This window comes from Rosa rugosa, chromosome 1, assembly GCF_958449725.1.
Source record: "Rosa rugosa chromosome 1, drRosRugo1.1, whole genome shotgun sequence".
Lineage (NCBI taxonomy): Eukaryota > Viridiplantae > Streptophyta > Magnoliopsida > Rosales > Rosaceae > Rosa > Rosa rugosa.
Window position 1 is genome coordinate 18,898,178 of NC_084820.1, and position 18,559 is coordinate 18,916,736.

Below are 18,559 nucleotides of genomic sequence, written 5' to 3' on the forward strand. Positions count from 1 at the left end.
TTCGAATTCAATAATATTAGATTGTATTCCTTATTATTTCCTTATCTATTTTCATTTTCCAATTTCACTACATACTCATTAAAGCATTCATATATATTTAATAAGAATTAAAAATATGATTAAGATCATGTGACATAAAAATGTATGATATATATGTTGAACGCATACTGGTGAGGGAAAACAAAATAAATTCTCTTATGATTTATGACCTAAATCTAAGTCAATCCATTATATTCGCAAAAAAAATAATAATAATAATAATAATAATATTTAAATAATTAATCATGTGGTACAAAAAATACAGAAAAAAAATAAACATTAAAAAATGAATGATTTTTTTTTTTGAGAATAAAAACAAATGATTTCTTCATTTTTTTTTTTGCACAGCTAAAATATAAAAAAAAAAACATAATAGTTCATGGCATTTTCTTATTGATTAGACATTAATTTTTGAAACTCAAGTTTGATTAAGAAATGTATATTTACTTAAGATTTATAGAGTGATTAAATCATTGAAATGACTAAATTTTTTATTTTAAAGATAATAATTCATTAATTTGTTTGCAAATTATATGAGTGAGGTTATTTGAGGAAGTTTAGTGAGGTTTAATGAGTAAATTTAGTATTTGAAAATTTGATAAGAGGTGTAAAAAGCATAGAGGTCAAGTGAGTAAATTTGGAGGTTCCAATAGAAAAACTCATTCAATACCTCTTATTTATAAAAGAAAGACTAATGCCAATTAAAATAATGTTCGCTCCGATGTTATGAACTGTGGTATGGTGATTATTTGTAAAACCACGAGCAGCAATATTGAGTCTTAATCTCTTGAAAGTTGAAACGTGTAATTCTTTATTTGTTATTATGACTCATATACTATCATGAACAGAAATACCACTACGTAAAGAACTTGTCTTCTATGTTGAGTCCAATCCACATTGGAGTGGGGTGAATAGAATTACAAAATACCTCTAGAAGGAGACTTTTCAACTAAGAATAAGATTGATGCTGCAGTAGCCAGTCGGTTTAAATAAGTCTGTCTGTAACGTAGCCCAGTCTTCATAGCTTGGTTTCAAGTCTTGAAAGTGACACAAAGGTGTGCTAATAATTCAACGACCCTATTTTCTTCTGCGGCCAGATTTTAGGGTTTCGGAGCCCGACTGGAACTTCGTCTCATGCTTCATAGTCGTTAAACACTTAAACCTTCTAGAGTCCTGGACCTTTTTAGGAAGAATATGACGCGATACCATTTGTCGTAGGGCACGAATCTCAACTGCTCCTTTTATCTGTTCATCAGAGTACGACTTAGACCTGACCCTACAACATAGACTTGCAGTTTAATAGGCAACACCACATTTTCAGGGAAGAGGGCCATGTATGAACTATGAACCCTAGACAAATTCAAATGCAAAAGTACAAGTTTGATGACCCTTTGTTGATTAATTAAGAGAATGAAATATGATTATATGGGTAGTGTTCCTTAACTAATTTCTGGCATTATTTGTTTTGCCACTGTAAATGCATGTGTCAAAGATTAGATGATCAAGACAAAATCATTATGGTTTAGATGATTCTGGTTCTGTGAAAGCTTGAGTTCTAATGGTTAAGACCATTTTTTCCATGATACTTCTGAAGTCATGAAATTTCGTGTTCTAGTGATCGAGAACCTGACATTATGCTATAGAGTGCGAGTTTCCCTGCTTATTTGAGCAAATCTTGTCGCTGAGACACTGACACTGATTTATCTTTTAAAGAGTCTCATCTATGTATAGTGCAATATGTCATTCTCAAAGAAAAAAAAATGGTATAGTGCAATATTTAGAATTTAGTATAGCTAGTAGAAAGATTGAAGAAGAAAGACGAGAGTTCCATATGAAAACCGAATGCCTAAATTGGAGATCGAATTCTTACATATACTTTGCCGCATCTTAGAGAGTCAAAATCCCCTTTTATGTTTACCACATTTTCCAAGATTATACCATCCTGCTCTTCCTAGCTACAAAATTTGGGCCAACATTTCTGTGCAGAGAATAGCAAGCCCCATCTTGCAGGAGGCATCAAAATCTTATCATATAAACTCTAAATGCAGACTAGTGGAATAAACTCTGTCACTAGTTATTGGGTGGAGCAAGACACTTATTGCTAGTTCCTTCTCTATCATCCATTTTGAAGCCACCCTCATTGTTTGTTCGAGCAACTTTTTCTGCTCCTGAACTGGATTCATCTCCCATGGTCTCCTCATTGTCATTCTTTCCTGATCCTAACATGGCATCTTCCTGCTTTTCTGAAGCATCCTCTTCATTTCCAAAACTCCATCCAGGGATGATCTGTCCCCCTTGTGTGATAACAATACCGCTATTGTACAAACCATTGGGGCCAATATTTAGCTCGTTTCTCTCCATTTCAGAGGTATTGTTATAAGGCCATGGGATGTTCTGAGGATAGATAGGGTAGGTAGTCCTACAGTTGTTAGCCTTGACATCAGTACCTTTCATTTCCAAAGAAGCAGAACTCCCATTTCCACGTGTTTGGACAGCAGGAAGTTCGTGCTGAAATTGATAGTGGAATGCAGGCATTGTCGAACTGGTTCCATTTATCTCCATATTGCCACCAGAATGTGTGACAACATGTGAGGCATTGTTTCCTTGCTCAACAGCGGCTGTTAAGTGACATGCTTTTTCTTTGTCTTCCACCTTGTTGAGGATTACTTTCTCAAACAAATGTGATTTACTATCAAACTGTTGAGCATTGCATACTACAGATTTTCTGCCACGAGCTCGGCGATGAGACTTATCAGGAGAATGCACTGCATCAGCTGAAGCAACTGATCTCTTTGGTCTCCCTCTCTTTGATGGTTTTGCAGATAAAACAGCCCCGCTAACTTGAGCAGTGGTCTCTTCTGCTCCTGCTTTAAGAGAAGACAGTTCTGCTTCGAGCCTTGTTAAGCAATTTTTGTAATCAGTTGCTTCTGATTGCAAGTGGTTGATTGCACTCCATAGCTGAACATTTTCTGCAGACTACAATCTCGGAACCAGAAATGCTCAGTTTATATCACATCGACTAGATCATAAAATCAGAATACATACGTTTAAAAGGAAAATAAAGATTCGTACTTGAACATCCCAAAGCTGCTGGTGCTTCTTAGAAAGTTTTGCTGGTGGCCTGATAATTCCTTTTTCAAAGGTTTGCCCAAGAGTTGCAGAACAACTAGGCAGCGATGCAGGTGGTGAAGAGATGCAGCCTCCTGGAAAAGCATATGTGCACAGAGGTTGTGGTGCTTGTGCTTGATTCCACCAAGATAAGGAATCACATGAACCTGTAAACAATAAAGCTTCACCTTCATATGTGCTATCACTCAAATTTTAGCCGCTTGCTGATATTCTAAATATCAAACTAAAAACTTTGTCAGCAAACTTGCATTATACAAGAAAGAAATGCTGACATGTTTACAAAGTTTCTTGTATAATACTATATGGTTTTTAGTATAATGCAAGTTTGCTGACAAAGTTGCTGACAAAATTTTTACTTTGACAGCAAACTTGCATTAAGTACACAAACTATCAATTATCAAGTCATATAGTATTGAACAATGGTTTTTGATTATTTTCTAGTCAGGCATCAAAGATATAATGTATGCAGATCAATCAGTCATACTGCCGCAAAGAAGTATGTGACGATGCAGAACATGGAAATGACTAAAGTTACATGTTTACCTGGAAAGCCTGGATATGGGTACCCAACATGGTAATAGAAATTGGGAACCTGAGTTTGGTTTGTTGTTGAAGTTCCACCACTAATATCAGTTGCTCCAACAGCAACAAATGGCTGGCAAGTTGGCGGTGCATTGGAGGCAGAAAATGGATAACCAGGCTGCTGTGGTAGCCAAAAGGGAGCAGCTGACTGGGAATAGTTCTGTGGTGGCTGGCCATGCTGGACCTGATGTGGAAACTGCGGCCATTGGCTTATAATGCCAGGCAGCGGTGATTGAGTTGCAACAAAGGGTCTAGACACCAAAGGACATTGCTCCCCACCATGTTGAGGCGTGTACGGCCATGGAAAAGTTACTGGGTATTGGTGACATAGGGAAGGTACATTGCCATTCGAAGGACTATCAGTGTTTGTACTCTTTGTTAGAGGTTCAGTATCGACTTGGCTTTGGTGATCCTTGCTCTGTGTAGGTACAGATTGACCATTTTTTAGGTTGAAGAAAGTGGAAGTTTACAAATTGTGAGTCTTGTTCACTAGAGCATGCATTTTTTATTGTTCAAAATACAAGGAAATAGCTCAAATTTTCTTCAGAATTCTCAATATCTCAGACAATGGAAGCAGGTAAACAGTAACAATTACAGATTAACAAACACAAAATGACAGATTAAACAAAAAGAAGGATGAGTTACTGTCATTTGCAATAGATGAACTAAACTACCCAATTACAGAGATGTAAGAATCAGACGCCTAAGAAGAAGGGATTGAAAGAAACCCTCAAAGACAACATCTTTGTGTATTTCTCTTACTTTAGGCCAAATAAACTACAAGATTAGATGAAAACCCAAAAGAGAAAAGAAAAGAAAACACCCAAAAAAAAAACAAAAAACAGTGAAACCCCACAGAGGTCAAGCTTAGCATTGTGCTTTTTTTCATTATAAAGCTTTAGATTGAAGTATTAAACCCACAATTTTTACAAACCATTGCAGAAAAATTAGAAAAGGAAAAAGAGGGTTCATACCAAGATATGGTGGTCTGTCTCCGGTTCTTGACTAGTGGTGCAAGCAACTTTCTCATCCTTCTTCCTCTTCTTCTCCATTGCATTTAATCAAAGAGCCCTCTTTTATCTTTTAGCTATTCTTTTTTTCCAGCTTATGAGGACACTCTTTGTGATACTCTGAGAAGCTTCCTGATATTCAAGTAGAGAGTAAAGTTGCTATGCCTATGCTGTAGACCACAGTAGCTGTAGGGTATAGTATATGTGGGAAAAGACAAAGGGGGTCAAAGCTATAAAGGAAGGAGCAGGAAAAAAAGGGCCCAAATGTCTTCAACCCCAGAGAATATTGTGAAGGAATTTTTCACAGGCTTTTCTGGTTCTTGTTCCTGTTGCAGATTTGTCTGTTCTTGGACCAAACTAATATTTTGTAAAAGTAAAGGGAAATTCGTCCAAACAGTGTCTGAACTTTTCCAGACTATTAATTTTCGTATCTAAACTTTGAAAAATATCACAATGGTACCTGACGTTTTGGCCCCGACCCAATTTCCATACCTGGAAACAGTAAAATCGTCTACGGCGTTAAATTTTGAAGGATATTTTTGTCATTTTACTATTCATCATCTCCATCCTCTTCTTCTCCTCCACCGAAACCATCACCAGCACCTCTCTTGCTCTAGAACTTCAACAACTTAGAGGACCATTCTCCTCTACAAAAACGAATGCAAGGAATAATGCCACCGCTCCCTCCCACAAGGTTCTCGTTCCCTCTAACCTCTCCCCTCCACCTCCATCCCCACCACCACAACCATGTCCTTCTCTTCCTCCTCTCCTTCCCCTTCTTCACTCTCCACCCCCAAACAACCCGACCCGCAACTCGACCAAAACCCCTTGCAAGTCCTCACGTACCACAACGACACCAAGCACCACTTCACTCGCTACGCCAGAGGCCCTCGCAGATTCGACTGGGCCAACCAGCCCAACCCATTCTGCCGCTACCTCTCCGCCCCTCTCCTCCCTCTCCTCCACCCCACACCACCCGACGATCACCCCTCCCCTCACTACTCCCTCTTCACCTCCCTCCCTCCTCCAAAACCCATCTCCAAATCCACCATTTCCCAACTCCTTTACGACTCTCTAGCTCTCTCCGCTTGGAAAACCACCGGCTTCTCCACCTGGTCTCTCAGAGTCAATCCCAGCAGCGGTAATCTACACCCCACCGAGGCTTATATAATCTCCCCGCTGATCCCTTCCCTCTCCGATTCCGGCTTCGTGGCCCATCCATTAAAGTCGAGCGCTTTGCGCTAGGTTCAGTATCACCAAAATAGTTTTCCGTAGAGCATATTGGGTGACGATGATGGTGATCGATGGGCAGATCCGGTAGGACTCGGGTCTAAGCAGGCTTGTTTCTAGGCTTGCAGATTTGACCGAGTTTTTTTTTTTTTTTTTTGGACTCTTTGTTGTCTCGCAGTGGGTGTCTGGCAGGAACTAGATGGGTTACTATGATTGCAGCGGTGCATCAAAGATTGGTGGTTTGGAAGGGGCTGTTGATCTCTTTCGAGTTTGAAGGCTTCAAGGAGCTACATGGCGAATTGCTTCTGATTTCATGAAAATGATTCCACCACGTGGCGGTTGCAATCACAATCCTACTTCGGATCCAATTAACATTCAAATCCAATACAATTAATTCAATCAAAACTTGGAAACTAATCGTCAGATTCATGAATCCAATCCCTCCAATCTCGTTTGAAATTAAACTCAGAAATTAACCCACTAAGAGGCTGGTGATGGTTTCGGTGGAGGAGAAGAAGAGGATGGAGATGATGAATAGTAAAATGACAAAAATATCCTTCAAAATTTAACGCCGTAGACGATTTTACTGTTTCCAGGTATGGAAATTGGGTCGGGGCCAAAACGTCAGGTACCATTGTGATATTTTTCAAAGTTTAGGTACGAAAATTAATAGTCTGGAAAAGTTCAGACACTGTTTGGACGAATTTCCCTAAAAGTAAATTACAATATTATACCTGGTGCACTTTGCAATTCTAGTCCAAGACCAACAGTGAGAATTGAGACACCTCCATGAGAAAACTTGGAACAAAAGGCTGTGGGAATTTGTGTTTCTCTTCACTTATTTTAGCAATTTTCTTCTAGAAAACGAACTCCGTAAAAACAAAAAATAAAAAACACGTTACCCGCTGAAATTACCATGAAAGTGTGAAACTAGTCATTAGGGGCCATATAAAAGTGATTTTTCCATTAAGAAAACAAATTTCAAACTACAGAGAAACAAAAATCTGACCTCAAATAATCGAGCTCTCTCTCTAACCACTTCAGCTAGCCTAAAGGACAACAAGAAAACATAATTTTTTTTCCCCCTATCAATAAGAAGAGGAGGACTACCCAACCAGAGATCAATAATGTGTTTTTTTTTTTTTTCGATACACAGAGATCAACAATGTTTGAATTACAAGACCTTCTCCTATCTCACGCAAAAACAAAGGAAAACTTTTCTTCTACAATACGCTTCAAAACGAAACATTTTTCAAAAAACAGGCACCAATTTTATCGAGTAACAATAGTCTTTATAACTAGTAGGAGGTTCTAAATTCAACTCAGAACTTATTATTATAAATTTTCCGCTGTTATGTGATAAAAAAAAATGCATAAATAAATGTTAAAAAAGAACTAAGGGATCAACACTACAGAAAAGAACACATTTTAGTGTATGGAAGACCACCCCTCTACTATACTGCTGTAGTCAAACTGCCCTTTCTCCAATGGTTCCTCTGGTTATGTGCCTGCACTGCACGTGTGTAGTGTACATTTTTTTTCTCTTGGTAACGGAAAAAGAGTCGAATTCAGATCATAGAATAATAGTACCGAGATGAACACTCAACATTAAAGCTCTGAATATAACAGCAAAGCCACATTCACAGAAGTCTAGTACAGGAACAAATATAACCACACCAGAGTTGCTTCAAGTTTTCAAACTAAAATGATAGAAACACACCACAAGCACATAGCAACTATAAGAAACACAATCTAACTGGCTAGACACGGATGATATAAGTACTCAATACTCATCTCCCTCATCACCGTCTTCGCCCTCCTCGCCCTCAGCACCAACCTCCTCATAGTCCTTCTCCAGGGCAGCAAGATCCTCACGGGCCTCAGAGAACTCACCTTCCTCCATTCCCTCACCGACATACCAGTGGACGAAGGCCCTCTTGGCATACATGAGGTCAAACTTGTGGTCAATGCGTGAGAACACCTCAGCAACGCTGGTGGAGTTTGAGATCATGCACACTGCCCTCTGAACCTTGGCGAGATCACCACCTGGAACAACAGTTGGGGGCTGGTAGTTGATACCACATTTGAATCCGGTGGGGCACCAGTCAACAAATTGGATGGTACGCTTGGTCTTGATGGTGGCAACAGCTGCGTTGACATCCTTGGGCACCACATCACCTCTGTACATGAGACAGCAGGCCATGTATTTACCATGGCGAGGATCGCACTTGGCCATCATGGAGGAAGGCTCGAATGCGCTGTTGGTGATCTCTGCAACTGAAAGCTGCTCATGATATGCCTTCTCAGCTGAGATAACAGGAGCATAAGATGAAAGCATGAAGTGGATTCTGGGGTATGGGACAAGATTGGTCTGGAATTCAGTCACATCCACATTCAAGGCACCATCAAACCTCAGAGATGCAGTCAGAGATGAGATAACCTAAAACAGACAGCAAAAGGAAATTAGTATCCATATCCCTTAAATGAGTAACAAGCTAAGTGCTAAATTAAAAAGAGAAGACGGGACATTACCTGTGAAACGAGGCGGTTGAGGTTGGTATAGGTAGGGCGTTCAATGTCAAGGGAGCGCCTGCATATGTCATAGATGGCCTCATTATCCAACAGCACAGCAACATCAGTGTGTTCCAGAAGGGAGTGGGTTGAGAGAACACTGTTGTAGGGCTCAACCACAGAGGTAGATACTTGTGGAGAGGGGTAGACAGTGAATCCAAGCTTGGACTTCTTGCCATAGTCCACTGAGAGACGTTCCAGTAAAAGGGAGCCAAGACCTGAACCAGTGCCTCCACCCACGGCATTGAAAACAAGGAACCCTTGGAGACCAGTGCAGTTGTCAGCAAGCTTTCGAATACGGTCCAGGCACAGGTCAACAATCTCTTTCCCAACTGATAAAGAAGAAAGACAAACATAAGCAGTTTGATACTTAACAGGGAAAAAAATCGCAAACAAAGAGAGGAGTAAAATACTAACTGGTATAGTGGCCACGAGCAAAGTTGTTGGCTGCGTCTTCCTTGCCACTGATGAGCTGTTCAGGGTGGAAGAGTTGGCGGTATGTTCCAGTCCTCACTTCATCAATGACAGTGGGCTCCAAATCTACAAACACTGCACGAGGCACATGCTTCCCAGCACCAGTCTCACTGAAGAAGGTGTTGAAAGCATCATCACCTCCACCAACAGTCTTGTCACTTGGCATCTGGCCATCAGGCTGTTGAAAACATCAAATACAATCTTTAGCATCGCATTGCATCAAACCAACCAAACCAATTCATATGTGAAAATGTTTTGTGATTGCATCAGTATTTCAACCAAATGAGTGAAAACCCTCTCCTACGTCACATGGGAATGCAAGTACTCTTGGATTAAAACCAAAACCATTTGTTCTGTTCCACCATAAATCCTAATAGTTTGGAGTTTTAGAATATCATCAAAAATAAATAAATAAATAAACCAATTCATAACTAAAACTCATTTCCAGTTTGACTATAGGTATCAGGACTGCAAACCACACTATACCGAATAACTACCGAAAATGCACTGTCAATACTAGCAGATCTACAAGCAACACTTTACACCAGCATTTCAAACCTAGCATTTGTGAATGCAGAACATTCAATCAAATTCTAATATCCCATACAGATACAGAAATCCAATTAAACATAAATTACAAGATGCAATACACCAAGTTCGCCTAAATTTACAGCATCATTAGTCAGAAATTTAACAGATCTAACCAAAACAAAACCAAACAAGTGCTCTGTATCGCATAGACCAAGAGAAACCCTAGATCCGTCCACAAAATCACAAATCCAACTTCATCCAGCAAATCACAGACAAATTACTTAAAATCAGTCACCAATTCCGTCAATGTACAACAAATAGCACCAATATAGCACCAAAAACCCTAGATCCAGCAGAAAATGAAGCAGATCTACAAACCACGAGTCCGATTTCGGAAACAAAAACGCATCATAGGCCTAGATCTAGCCAAATCGGAGCCGCGAAACGAAGAGAAACAGTACCTGAATTCCATGCTCGAGGCAGTAAAGCTCCCAGCAGGCGTTTCCGACCTGAATACCGGCCTGACCGATGTGGATCGAAATGCACTCCCTCATTTTCGGTTGAAGACGAACTGACGGCGAAGATTTGACGGAGAAATGAGGTCGGGATCGGAGAGAGAAGCAGAGACGGAGAGAACCAAAACGGGGCGTTTATTAAGACGCCTGAGGTGGAAGAGAAGGCAATGATGGGGTAGCCTATCGTTGGGTTGGGGTTTTTATAAGAGGGATTAGGAGCGGGAAGGATTTTCTTAACCGCGGTTAAACTACAGCGGTGAATAGTTAATTTTTTTGGCTGGCGTGAGGGGGATTGCACGTTGGAAGGTGATTTTACCTTTTACGGTTTTATATTTAACCGCGGTCCTTGTTTCACGGGACGGTTTTAATTTTCGGCTAAATTCAAATTTTGAAATGGTTTTTTATTTAAAAGTTTGAACCAAACGACGGAAAAGGAAAAAAAGGCTTCAAAGCGACGTCGAATGGTATCTGCCGACTGCACGTGGAAGCACGTGCTTTAAGAACTCAAAGTTACAAAGCAAAACTGCAAAAGTGATAGACTGATTTACTGTGGGGCTTGACACTCCCGAGAACATTTCCAATATTTTTAATACACCTTTTTTTTTTTTTTTTTTCTTTTGAGATATGATATTTATATTAACACTAGGCAGAAGGCCCGCGCGGTGCTGCGGGTATACTATTGATATGGTTGAATTTTACATTAAAACTACATTGCAAATATGTTGGATATAGTAAAACTATATTACACATTGTTTTACGTTATAGATATATTACATTGAAACACATTGTTCTACGTTATAGATATATTACATTGAAACTACATTACAGGGAGATGTTAAAGGCTATAGATGCTAACCAAAAATCTGGTGCCTTTTGCAGATTGCAAATGTGGTATTTAGCCAGATTTCCAAAAATATGCATGCTAACCAAGTAGTTGTTTATGTACATTGTGCCAAAAATGGTTAGGCTTGGCCGAAACATGTGAAGACAGGTAGCATTTACATGAAGTCTTCCGATGAGTCTCCAAATGAGTCTTCAAGTGAATTTGTAAGGATGTCAGCCCTGCAGTAGATGAAAGTGACATAAGAGTTGTATATGGTAAATTTTGTGATTAGTGTAAACATTATAGGTGAAAGTAACTGTGCTCACATTTTGAGATTTTTGGTTGGATTGCTTGTTGGACGATTGAATGTTCCTTTTTTTTTGTTGTTGAAACTTTGTCAGCTTGAGGGCTGGATGTTGTCGGCTGTTGAGCTCGAGGGCTGAATTCTCTGTGTTGGATTCAGTCCACGAATATCTTCATGGATTCCCTTGACAATCACGTTTTGTGCAGTGCCTATTTCAAGTTCCAGGAGTTTGATTTGGCCCTCTATTCGGAGAATTTCTGGTGGTAGTATATTTGGATTGTCAAGATTTTTGTTGAGGATGAGGTCCTCACATGTCGTACCAAATAGTTCTTCCGCCTGTTTCCCCTTTATGATGGCTGATGCCTCATCAGTCTCATCATTTATCAATGCAGTTACTATGAATCTGGAGAAAGAGAAAAAAGAAAACAAAATTTGCATTAGGGTCAGTAACTGAAGCTAGTATTACGGAGAAAAATTTATAGTGGTGTTTAAAATTTTACTTAATACAGCAAAGTACACAAACATTGACAAAGCTGCAATGCTATATCTTCATCAAAATTCGCAGAATGATATATGGAAAATAATGACGTGACTGATATCTATGCCAGTATTCACAAAAGATGCAAAATAGTTTAATTGAGAAGTTCATGACAATTGGAAACCAAAATCAAATATAGAAGGGAGTTTCAGATGTGATGGGAAGTGATGAGGCATAGGACACATGAATTGGCTCAATTGTTGTTGAACTTCTTCATTTGTACAACTGCAAAGCGAAAAAATAAAAAATTGAGAATGTCAAACTTTAGTCTACAGTATAAACTTTGTTTTCATTCCTCATTACATATTTGTGTTTAGCAGTCATAAGTATTCCATGAAAGATGAAATCTGCACCCTTATTAACTTGGAATTTCTATTCTGAAAGTTTAGTGGAGTAATGAATTAATTATGTTGATAGTTAAGCAGCATGAAAGTTAGTACGTTACCTGTAAAGAGGTTGCTGCATATCATGTTCTGCACAGATTAGTAATTGGCTTTGTGGCTTTTTCCTCATTTCCTTGAAGCATTTTGGGCAAGCCAAATAGAACCACCTTTCTTCTGGCACAAATTTGCCTATTTTCGCTGTGCAATATACAGTTTTATTCTGTAATGTAAAGCAGAAACAAAACATTAGAATGACATCGTATTTGTATATAGGTGAAGTGAGAATAATTGTTTTTATTGGTTATTAATTAGGAGTGTAAATTGTTTACCTTATAGTTGTTTGGATCACAGATGTTTAAATCTGAGACAGACATCTGTTTGACAGCCTGTAACTCTGCCGGAGTCCTTGGTTGTTTGGGTCGGGTTGATAAGATGTGTGTAGCATGATGAGGTTCGCCAAAGCTGTGTTTACATACTAAACTAATTAATTCTCTAGAGACGTCAGGGAAAGAAATTTCATTTGAAGTGATAGAATACAGATGAAACAAAAAATGACATGGAACAGGTTTCAAACTTGCAAAGATAATAAATTTTGTGTAAAGATGAGAAATTGTATGCTTACTATTGTTTGTAGTCCTCAGACTCCTTCATATCCGGATTCAGGAAAAAGAAAGTGTTCCCTGTGTTTGATAGTGCAATTTTGTCTGCAATATGAAAGTAGTTGAAGTAGCTTGTAAAGAAGCGGCTGATTTCATATATATTTCCTTGGACAATGTTGGATGCCAGTAGTTCGCAGTTCCCTTGTCTTATGAATCCATGGATTGCATCATTCTAATTGTAAAATATAAAAATTTAATGTTCTTGTTGCCTAATTTAGTAATCAGAAATGAAATAGGGTATTAAGTATCTTACCATTTCATCCACCAATATAAATTGGAGGCCTTCATTTTTTTCCACAGGTTTGTATTTTTTTGATTCCCAATGCCTGCATACACTGACTCTGATTTGGATGTTGTTTTGGCATGGTTCAATGTCACGAATTCGAACAGTGCGTATTGCCATGAGTTCCTGCACACATTTGGTTTAAATGTTAGTATTTGGTATCAATGTTTATATGAGTGTTGTTAGCCTCATGGAAAATTTAATGACAATACAGATTGCTTTTCATGGTCATAATAGATACAAAAATATAAGTATGTTGCTGAATTATAGGTAGCAATTAAATGAAATATATGAAGTCCCAATATGTATTATTATAAAAAACTCATAGCAGTATGATTGCTTCAATATTATTTAACTTTACAGGAAGTAAATAGATATCTACTTGGTGGTTGGCTAACGAACTGAGCAAGATGATTATATAAAGAGCCTTAGTAATTTTCTGTTCAGAAAATCAGAAAATTGAAAATAAGAAAGAAAGCTAAATGGTCAAAAGCCATACTCTATAGAGTGAAATTTATATAATGACATTATTGCAGGTTTTTTGTCTATCTACATATGTAATTGCTGAACTCATTTAATTGTTAGGTGTTCTTATAGTCTAATCAATGCTGCGTCATTCTAGCAACAAAAACTGAAGTTATACACAATTAACTTCTCATTTCACAGCTGATTGTCTCTTTGAACCATATGGATATGAATATGTATTTCTCTATCCACAATTCAAAATGCACACTAATAGCCATGAACTCAGAAAAGCAAGCAATACTCAGCTTTGAAAAGACACAGTGCAAGAAGAAGCAATACCTTTATTGGCTTTGATGATTTTCTCCCTGTCTCCTCTCCAATTAGAAGGCTCCAGAAGCAAGAAAGAAGAGATTCTAGACAGAACACAGATCGAAGTGATTACTATGAGAGATTTTAAAATATGAGAAGATATTATTTTAATTGAATTGTCTTTCAAAAAAAGCAAGATATTATTTTAAAAAAAGCATAGGAAATATCACATTAGGTGATGTAGAAGCAAAATGCAAAAGCAAACGCGCACCTTGGATCTGCAAAAGCACTGAAGTTGCTCTTTACCCAAAAACTACACCACATTGTTGATAAAAACAAAGATGAACACAACAGAATCCATAGAGTTCGTTTGATGAAAACAAAGCTCTCCCAATAAGCTCAAAACAACTCCATGGTCTCCACCTCCGTAAAATTGGTTAGTTTTTACTTTTTAGTTGTGTTCATGAAAAACACAAAACCCCCAAGCACCCAAAACAGATAAAACCCAGATGATATTCGAGGCTTTAGAGTCCAAATTAGCTCTGAAATTAAGATCAAAGCCACCCACACCTTGAACACAGACATTAATATCACACAATCAATGATCCCAAAAAACCCAATTGGCTAAACATCTCTTATTTCATACCAATTATGCAAGATTGAAAACACACTGCGCACCAAACGAAAATAATATTAAGCTCTACATATTGACTGTCGTAGAGACAGCTATATGGAAATTCAACCACTTGAACAATGAGTTATCAAAGACTTAACTGAAGAAGTAATAGAGTTGAAGTGAAACTCATTGTCCAAGTGATTGAATTCGCATATACCTGTGATAAATCATTGAAAGATTCTGTTGAAGCTAAATTGCAGGTAAAAACCTAAACCTCTGGCCTAAATTAATGGATACAAATTGACATAGAAAGCAAATAGAAAGGAATATATAGATGAATTGTATAAGAAGTGGAAATGGTAGCAATCAAACAGCAGGCTAGATGGCTCTATGCATGCGAGTAGCTGCTTAGAATAAGAGTACAGGAAGAAGAAGTGTGATTACCTTTCTTGGTATGAGCTCCGTCGCGTCTCTGTTTCCAGGTGAGAGCTGAATTGAGCGGTTTATTTTGGAAGCGTTTGTTAAAGGTCATATGTGTAGAGTGATTGAATTATACGTGTAAGAGCTGGTGAAGGTGTTGCAGATACGTGTAAGCACTGGTGAACGTTGTGGTGATACGTGTAAGGAATCCTTTTTTTGCTGGATACGTGTGGTGAACGTTGTGGTGATACAGATCATGCAGACAACCCAAAGTTCCCAAACAAACACCTTTCTATCTCTCTCAGAGCATCTGTTTCTGCTGAAACGAAGGCACGCGATACATGAAGGAGTGGTGGTATCTCAGCAAAGCAACAGGTGGCCTATGCAATTCCTATAAACAAAGAAGGGCAAAAAGGTGTTGCCACTGTTCATTTCGTTTGTCGTCACTCCGTTTGCGCTTTGAGTTCCTGCACACATTTGGTTTAAATGTTAGTATTTGGTATCAATGTTTATATGAGTGTTGTTAGCCTCATGGAAAATTTAATGACAATACAGATTGCTTTTCATGGTCATAATAGATACAAAAATATAAGTATGTTGCTGAATTATAGGTAGCAATTAAATGAAATATATGAAGTCCCAATATGTATTATTATAAAAAACTCATAGCAGTATGATTGCTTCAATATTATTTAACTTTACAGGAAGTAAATAGATATCTACTTGGTGGTTGGCTAACGAACTGAGCAAGATGATTATATAAAGAGCCTTAGTAATTTTCTGTTCAGAAAATCAGAAAATTGAAAATAAGAAAGAAAGCTAAATGGTCAAAAGCCATACTCTATAGAGTGAAATTTATATAATGACATTATTGCAGGTTTTTTGTCTATCTACATATGTAATTGCTGAACTCATTTAATTGTTAGGTGTTCTTATAGTCTAATCAATGCTGCGTCATTCTAGCAACAAAAACTGAAGTTATACACAATTAACTTCTCATTTCACAGCTGATTGTCTCTTTGAACCATATGGATATGAATATGTATTTCTCTATCCACAATTCAAAATGCACACTAATAGCCATGAACTCAGAAAAGCAAGCAATACTCAGCTTTGAAAAGACACAGTGCAAGAAGAAGCAATACCTTTATTGGCTTTGATGATTTTCTCCCTGTCTCCTCTCCAATTAGAAGGCTCCAGAAGCAAGAAAGAAGAGATTCTAGACAGAACACAGATCGAAGTGATTACTATGAGAGATTTTAAAATATGAGAAGATATTATTTTAATTGAATTGTCTTTCAAAAAAAGCAAGATATTATTTTAAAAAAAGCATAGGAAATATCACATTAGGTGATGTAGAAGCAAAATGCAAAAGCAAACGCGCACCTTGGATCTGCAAAAGCACTGAAGTTGCTCTTTACCCAAAAACTACACCACATTGTTGATAAAAACAAAGATGAACACAACAGAATCCATAGAGTTCGTTTGATGAAAACAAAGCTCTCCCAATAAGCTCAAAACAACTCCATGGTCTCCACCTCCGTAAAATTGGTTAGTTTTTACTTTTTAGTTGTGTTCATGAAAAACACAAAACCCCCAAGCACCCAAAACAGATAAAACCCAGATGATATTCGAGGCTTTAGAGTCCAAATTAGCTCTGAAATTAAGATCAAAGCCACCCACACCTTGAACACAGACATTAATATCACACAATCAATGATCCCAAAAAACCCAATTGGCTAAACATCTCTTATTTCATACCAATTATGCAAGATTGAAAACACACTGCGCACCAAACGAAAATAATATTAAGCTCTACATATTGACTGTCGTAGAGACAGCTATATGGAAATTCAACCACTTGAACAATGAGTTATCAAAGACTTAACTGAAGAAGTAATAGAGTTGAAGTGAAACTCATTGTCCAAGTGATTGAATTCGCATATACCTGTGATAAATCATTGAAAGATTCTGTTGAAGCTAAATTGCAGGTAAAAACCTAAACCTCTGGCCTAAATTAATGGATACAAATTGACATAGAAAGCAAATAGAAAGGAATATATAGATGAATTGTATAAGAAGTGGAAATGGTAGCAATCAAACAGCAGGCTAGATGGCTCTATGCATGCGAGTAGCTGCTTAGAATAAGAGTACAGGAAGAAGAAGTGTGATTACCTTTCTTGGTATGAGCTCCGTCGCGTCTCTGTTTCCAGGTGAGAGCTGAATTGAGCGGTTTATTTTGGAAGCGTTTGTTAAAGGTCATATGTGTAGAGTGATTGAATTATACGTGTAAGAGCTGGTGAAGGTGTTGCAGATACGTGTAAGCACTGGTGAACGTTGTGGTGATACGTGTAAGGAATCCTTTTTTTGCTGGATACGTGTGGTGAACGTTGTGGTGATACAGATCATGCAGACAACCCAAAGTTCCCAAACAAACACCTTTCTATCTCTCTCAGAGCATCTGTTTCTGCTGAAACGAAGGCACGCGATACATGAAGGAGTGGTGGTATCTCAGCAAAGCAACAGGTGGCCTATGCAATTCCTATAAACAAAGAAGGGCAAAAAGGTGTTGCCACTGTTCATTTCGTTTGTCGTCACTCCGTTTGCGCTTTGAGTTCCTGCACACATTTGGTTTAAATGTTAGTATTTGGTATCAATGTTTATATGAGTGTTGTTAGCCTCATGGAAAATTTAATGACAATACAGATTGCTTTTCATGGTCATAATAGATACAAAAATATAAGTATGTTGCTGAATTATAGGTAGCAATTAAATGAAATATATGAAGTCCCAATATGTATTATTATAAAAAACTCATAGCAGTATGATTGCTTCAATATTATTTAACTTTACAGGAAGTAAATAGATATCTACTTGGTGGTTGGCTAACGAACTGAGCAAGATGATTATATAAAGAGCCTTAGTAATTTTCTGTTCAGAAAATCAGAAAATTGAAAATAAGAAAGAAAGCTAAATGGTCAAAAGCCATACTCTATAGAGTGAAATTTATATAATGACATTATTGCAGGTTTTTTGTCTATCTACATATGTAATTGCTGAACTCATTTAATTGTTAGGTGTTCTTATAGTCTAATCAATGCTGCGTCATTCTAGCAACAAAAACTGAAGTTATACACAATTAACTTCTCATTTCACAGCTGATTGTCTCTTTGAACCATATGGATATGAATATGTATTTCTCTATCCACAATTCAAAATGCACACTAATAGCCATGAACTCAGAAAAGCAAGCAATACTCAGCTTTGAAAAGACACAGTGCAAGAAGAAGCAATACCTTTATTGGCTTTGATGATTTTCTCCCTGTCTCCTCTCCAATTAGAAGGCTCCAGAAGCAAGAAAGAAGAGATTCTAGACAGAACACAGATCGAAGTGATTACTATGAGAGATTTTAAAATATGAGAAGATATTATTTTAATTGAATTGTCTTTCAAAAAAAGCAAGATATTATTTTAAAAAAAGCATAGGAAATATCACATTAGGTGATGTAGAAGCAAAATGCAAAAGCAAACGCGCACCTTGGATCTGCAAAAGCACTGAAGTTGCTCTTTACCCAAAAACTACACCACATTGTTGATAAAAACAAAGATGAACACAACAGAATCCATAGAGTTCGTTTGATGAAAACAAAGCTCTCCCAATAAGCTCAAAACAACTCC

At 37.7% G+C, this 18,559-nt stretch overlaps 3 protein-coding genes across 4 annotated transcripts; all 3 read right to left on the minus strand.

The window, feature by feature from the left end:
• Nucleotides 1-1,805: 1,805 nt before the first annotated feature.
• Nucleotides 1,806-6,525, minus strand: LOC133722515 (uncharacterized). The gene is made up of 4 exons (XM_062149401.1): nucleotides 4,725-6,525; nucleotides 3,712-4,168; nucleotides 3,112-3,314; nucleotides 1,806-3,015 (listed from the first exon to the last, which is right to left on the minus strand). Exons 1-4 carry the CDS (start codon nucleotides 4,800-4,802, stop codon nucleotides 2,110-2,112), a joined length of 1,644 nt encoding a protein of 547 aa, XP_062005385.1. The 5' UTR covers nucleotides 4,803-6,525; the 3' UTR covers nucleotides 1,806-2,109.
• A 1,060-nt stretch (nucleotides 6,526-7,585) lies between these two features.
• On the minus strand, nucleotides 7,586-10,258 carry LOC133722526 (tubulin alpha-3 chain). The gene is made up of 4 exons (XM_062149411.1): nucleotides 10,028-10,258; nucleotides 8,979-9,213; nucleotides 8,523-8,893; nucleotides 7,586-8,430 (listed from the first exon to the last, which is right to left on the minus strand). The coding sequence occupies exons 1-4, from the start codon at nucleotides 10,118-10,120 to the stop codon at nucleotides 7,774-7,776; spliced, it is 1,356 nt and encodes a 451-aa protein (XP_062005395.1). The 5' UTR covers nucleotides 10,121-10,258; the 3' UTR covers nucleotides 7,586-7,773.
• A 485-nt stretch (nucleotides 10,259-10,743) lies between these two features.
• Nucleotides 10,744-15,943, minus strand: LOC133727488 (uncharacterized). 2 transcript variants are annotated; one of them, XM_062155075.1, is made up of 8 exons: nucleotides 14,117-15,936; nucleotides 13,876-13,949; nucleotides 13,042-13,197; nucleotides 12,752-12,960; nucleotides 12,459-12,591; nucleotides 12,192-12,349; nucleotides 11,231-11,611; nucleotides 10,744-11,143 (listed from the first exon to the last, which is right to left on the minus strand). In XM_062155075.1, the coding sequence occupies exons 3-7, from the start codon at nucleotides 13,189-13,191 to the stop codon at nucleotides 11,302-11,304; spliced, it is 960 nt and encodes a 319-aa protein (XP_062011059.1). In that variant the 5' UTR covers nucleotides 13,192-13,197; nucleotides 13,876-13,949; nucleotides 14,117-15,936; the 3' UTR covers nucleotides 10,744-11,143; nucleotides 11,231-11,301. The 2 variants fall into 2 exon arrangements, with proteins under 2 accessions (XP_062011059.1, XP_062011060.1); XM_062155076.1 differs by lacking the exons at nucleotides 10,744-11,143; nucleotides 11,231-11,611 and adding an exon at nucleotides 11,647-11,971 and having other exon boundaries at nucleotides 14,117-15,943.
• Between the last annotated feature and the right edge of the window lie 2,616 nt (nucleotides 15,944-18,559).

What these genes read in the sequence shown, in the direction of transcription:
- LOC133727488 (XM_062155075.1), bottom strand. Translation starts at nt 13,191, where the DNA reads ATGGCAATACGCACTGTTCGAATTCGTGACATTGAACCATGCCAAAAC. An exon ending in TTATATTGGTGGATGAAATG is followed by an intron (nt 12,961 to 13,041) that starts GTAAGATACTTA and finishes TTTTACAATTAG; the next exon opens with AATGATGCAATCCATGGATT. An exon ending in ATGCAGCAACCTCTTTACAG is followed by an intron (nt 11,612 to 12,191) that starts GTAACGTACTAA and finishes CTCTTTCTCCAG; the next exon opens with ATTCATAGTAACTGCATTGA.
- LOC133722526 (XM_062149411.1), bottom strand. Translation starts at nt 10,120, where the DNA reads ATGAGGGAGTGCATTTCGATCCACATCGGTCAGGCCGGTATTCAGGTC. An exon ending in GCCTCGAGCATGGAATTCAG is followed by an intron (nt 9,214 to 10,027) that starts GTACTGTTTCTC and finishes TGTTTTCAACAG; the next exon opens with CCTGATGGCCAGATGCCAAG. An exon ending in TGCTCGTGGCCACTATACCA is followed by an intron (nt 8,894 to 8,978) that starts GTTAGTATTTTA and finishes CTTCTTTATCAG; the next exon opens with TTGGGAAAGAGATTGTTGAC.
- LOC133722515 (XM_062149401.1), bottom strand. Translation starts at nt 4,802, where the DNA reads ATGGAGAAGAAGAGGAAGAAGGATGAGAAAGTTGCTTGCACCACTAGT. An exon ending in AGACAGACCACCATATCTTG is followed by an intron (nt 4,169 to 4,724) that starts GTATGAACCCTC and finishes GTACCTACACAG; the next exon opens with AGCAAGGATCACCAAAGCCA. An exon ending in AGCAGCTTTGGGATGTTCAA is followed by an intron (nt 3,016 to 3,111) that starts GTACGAATCTTT and finishes CCGAGATTGTAG; the next exon opens with TCTGCAGAAAATGTTCAGCT.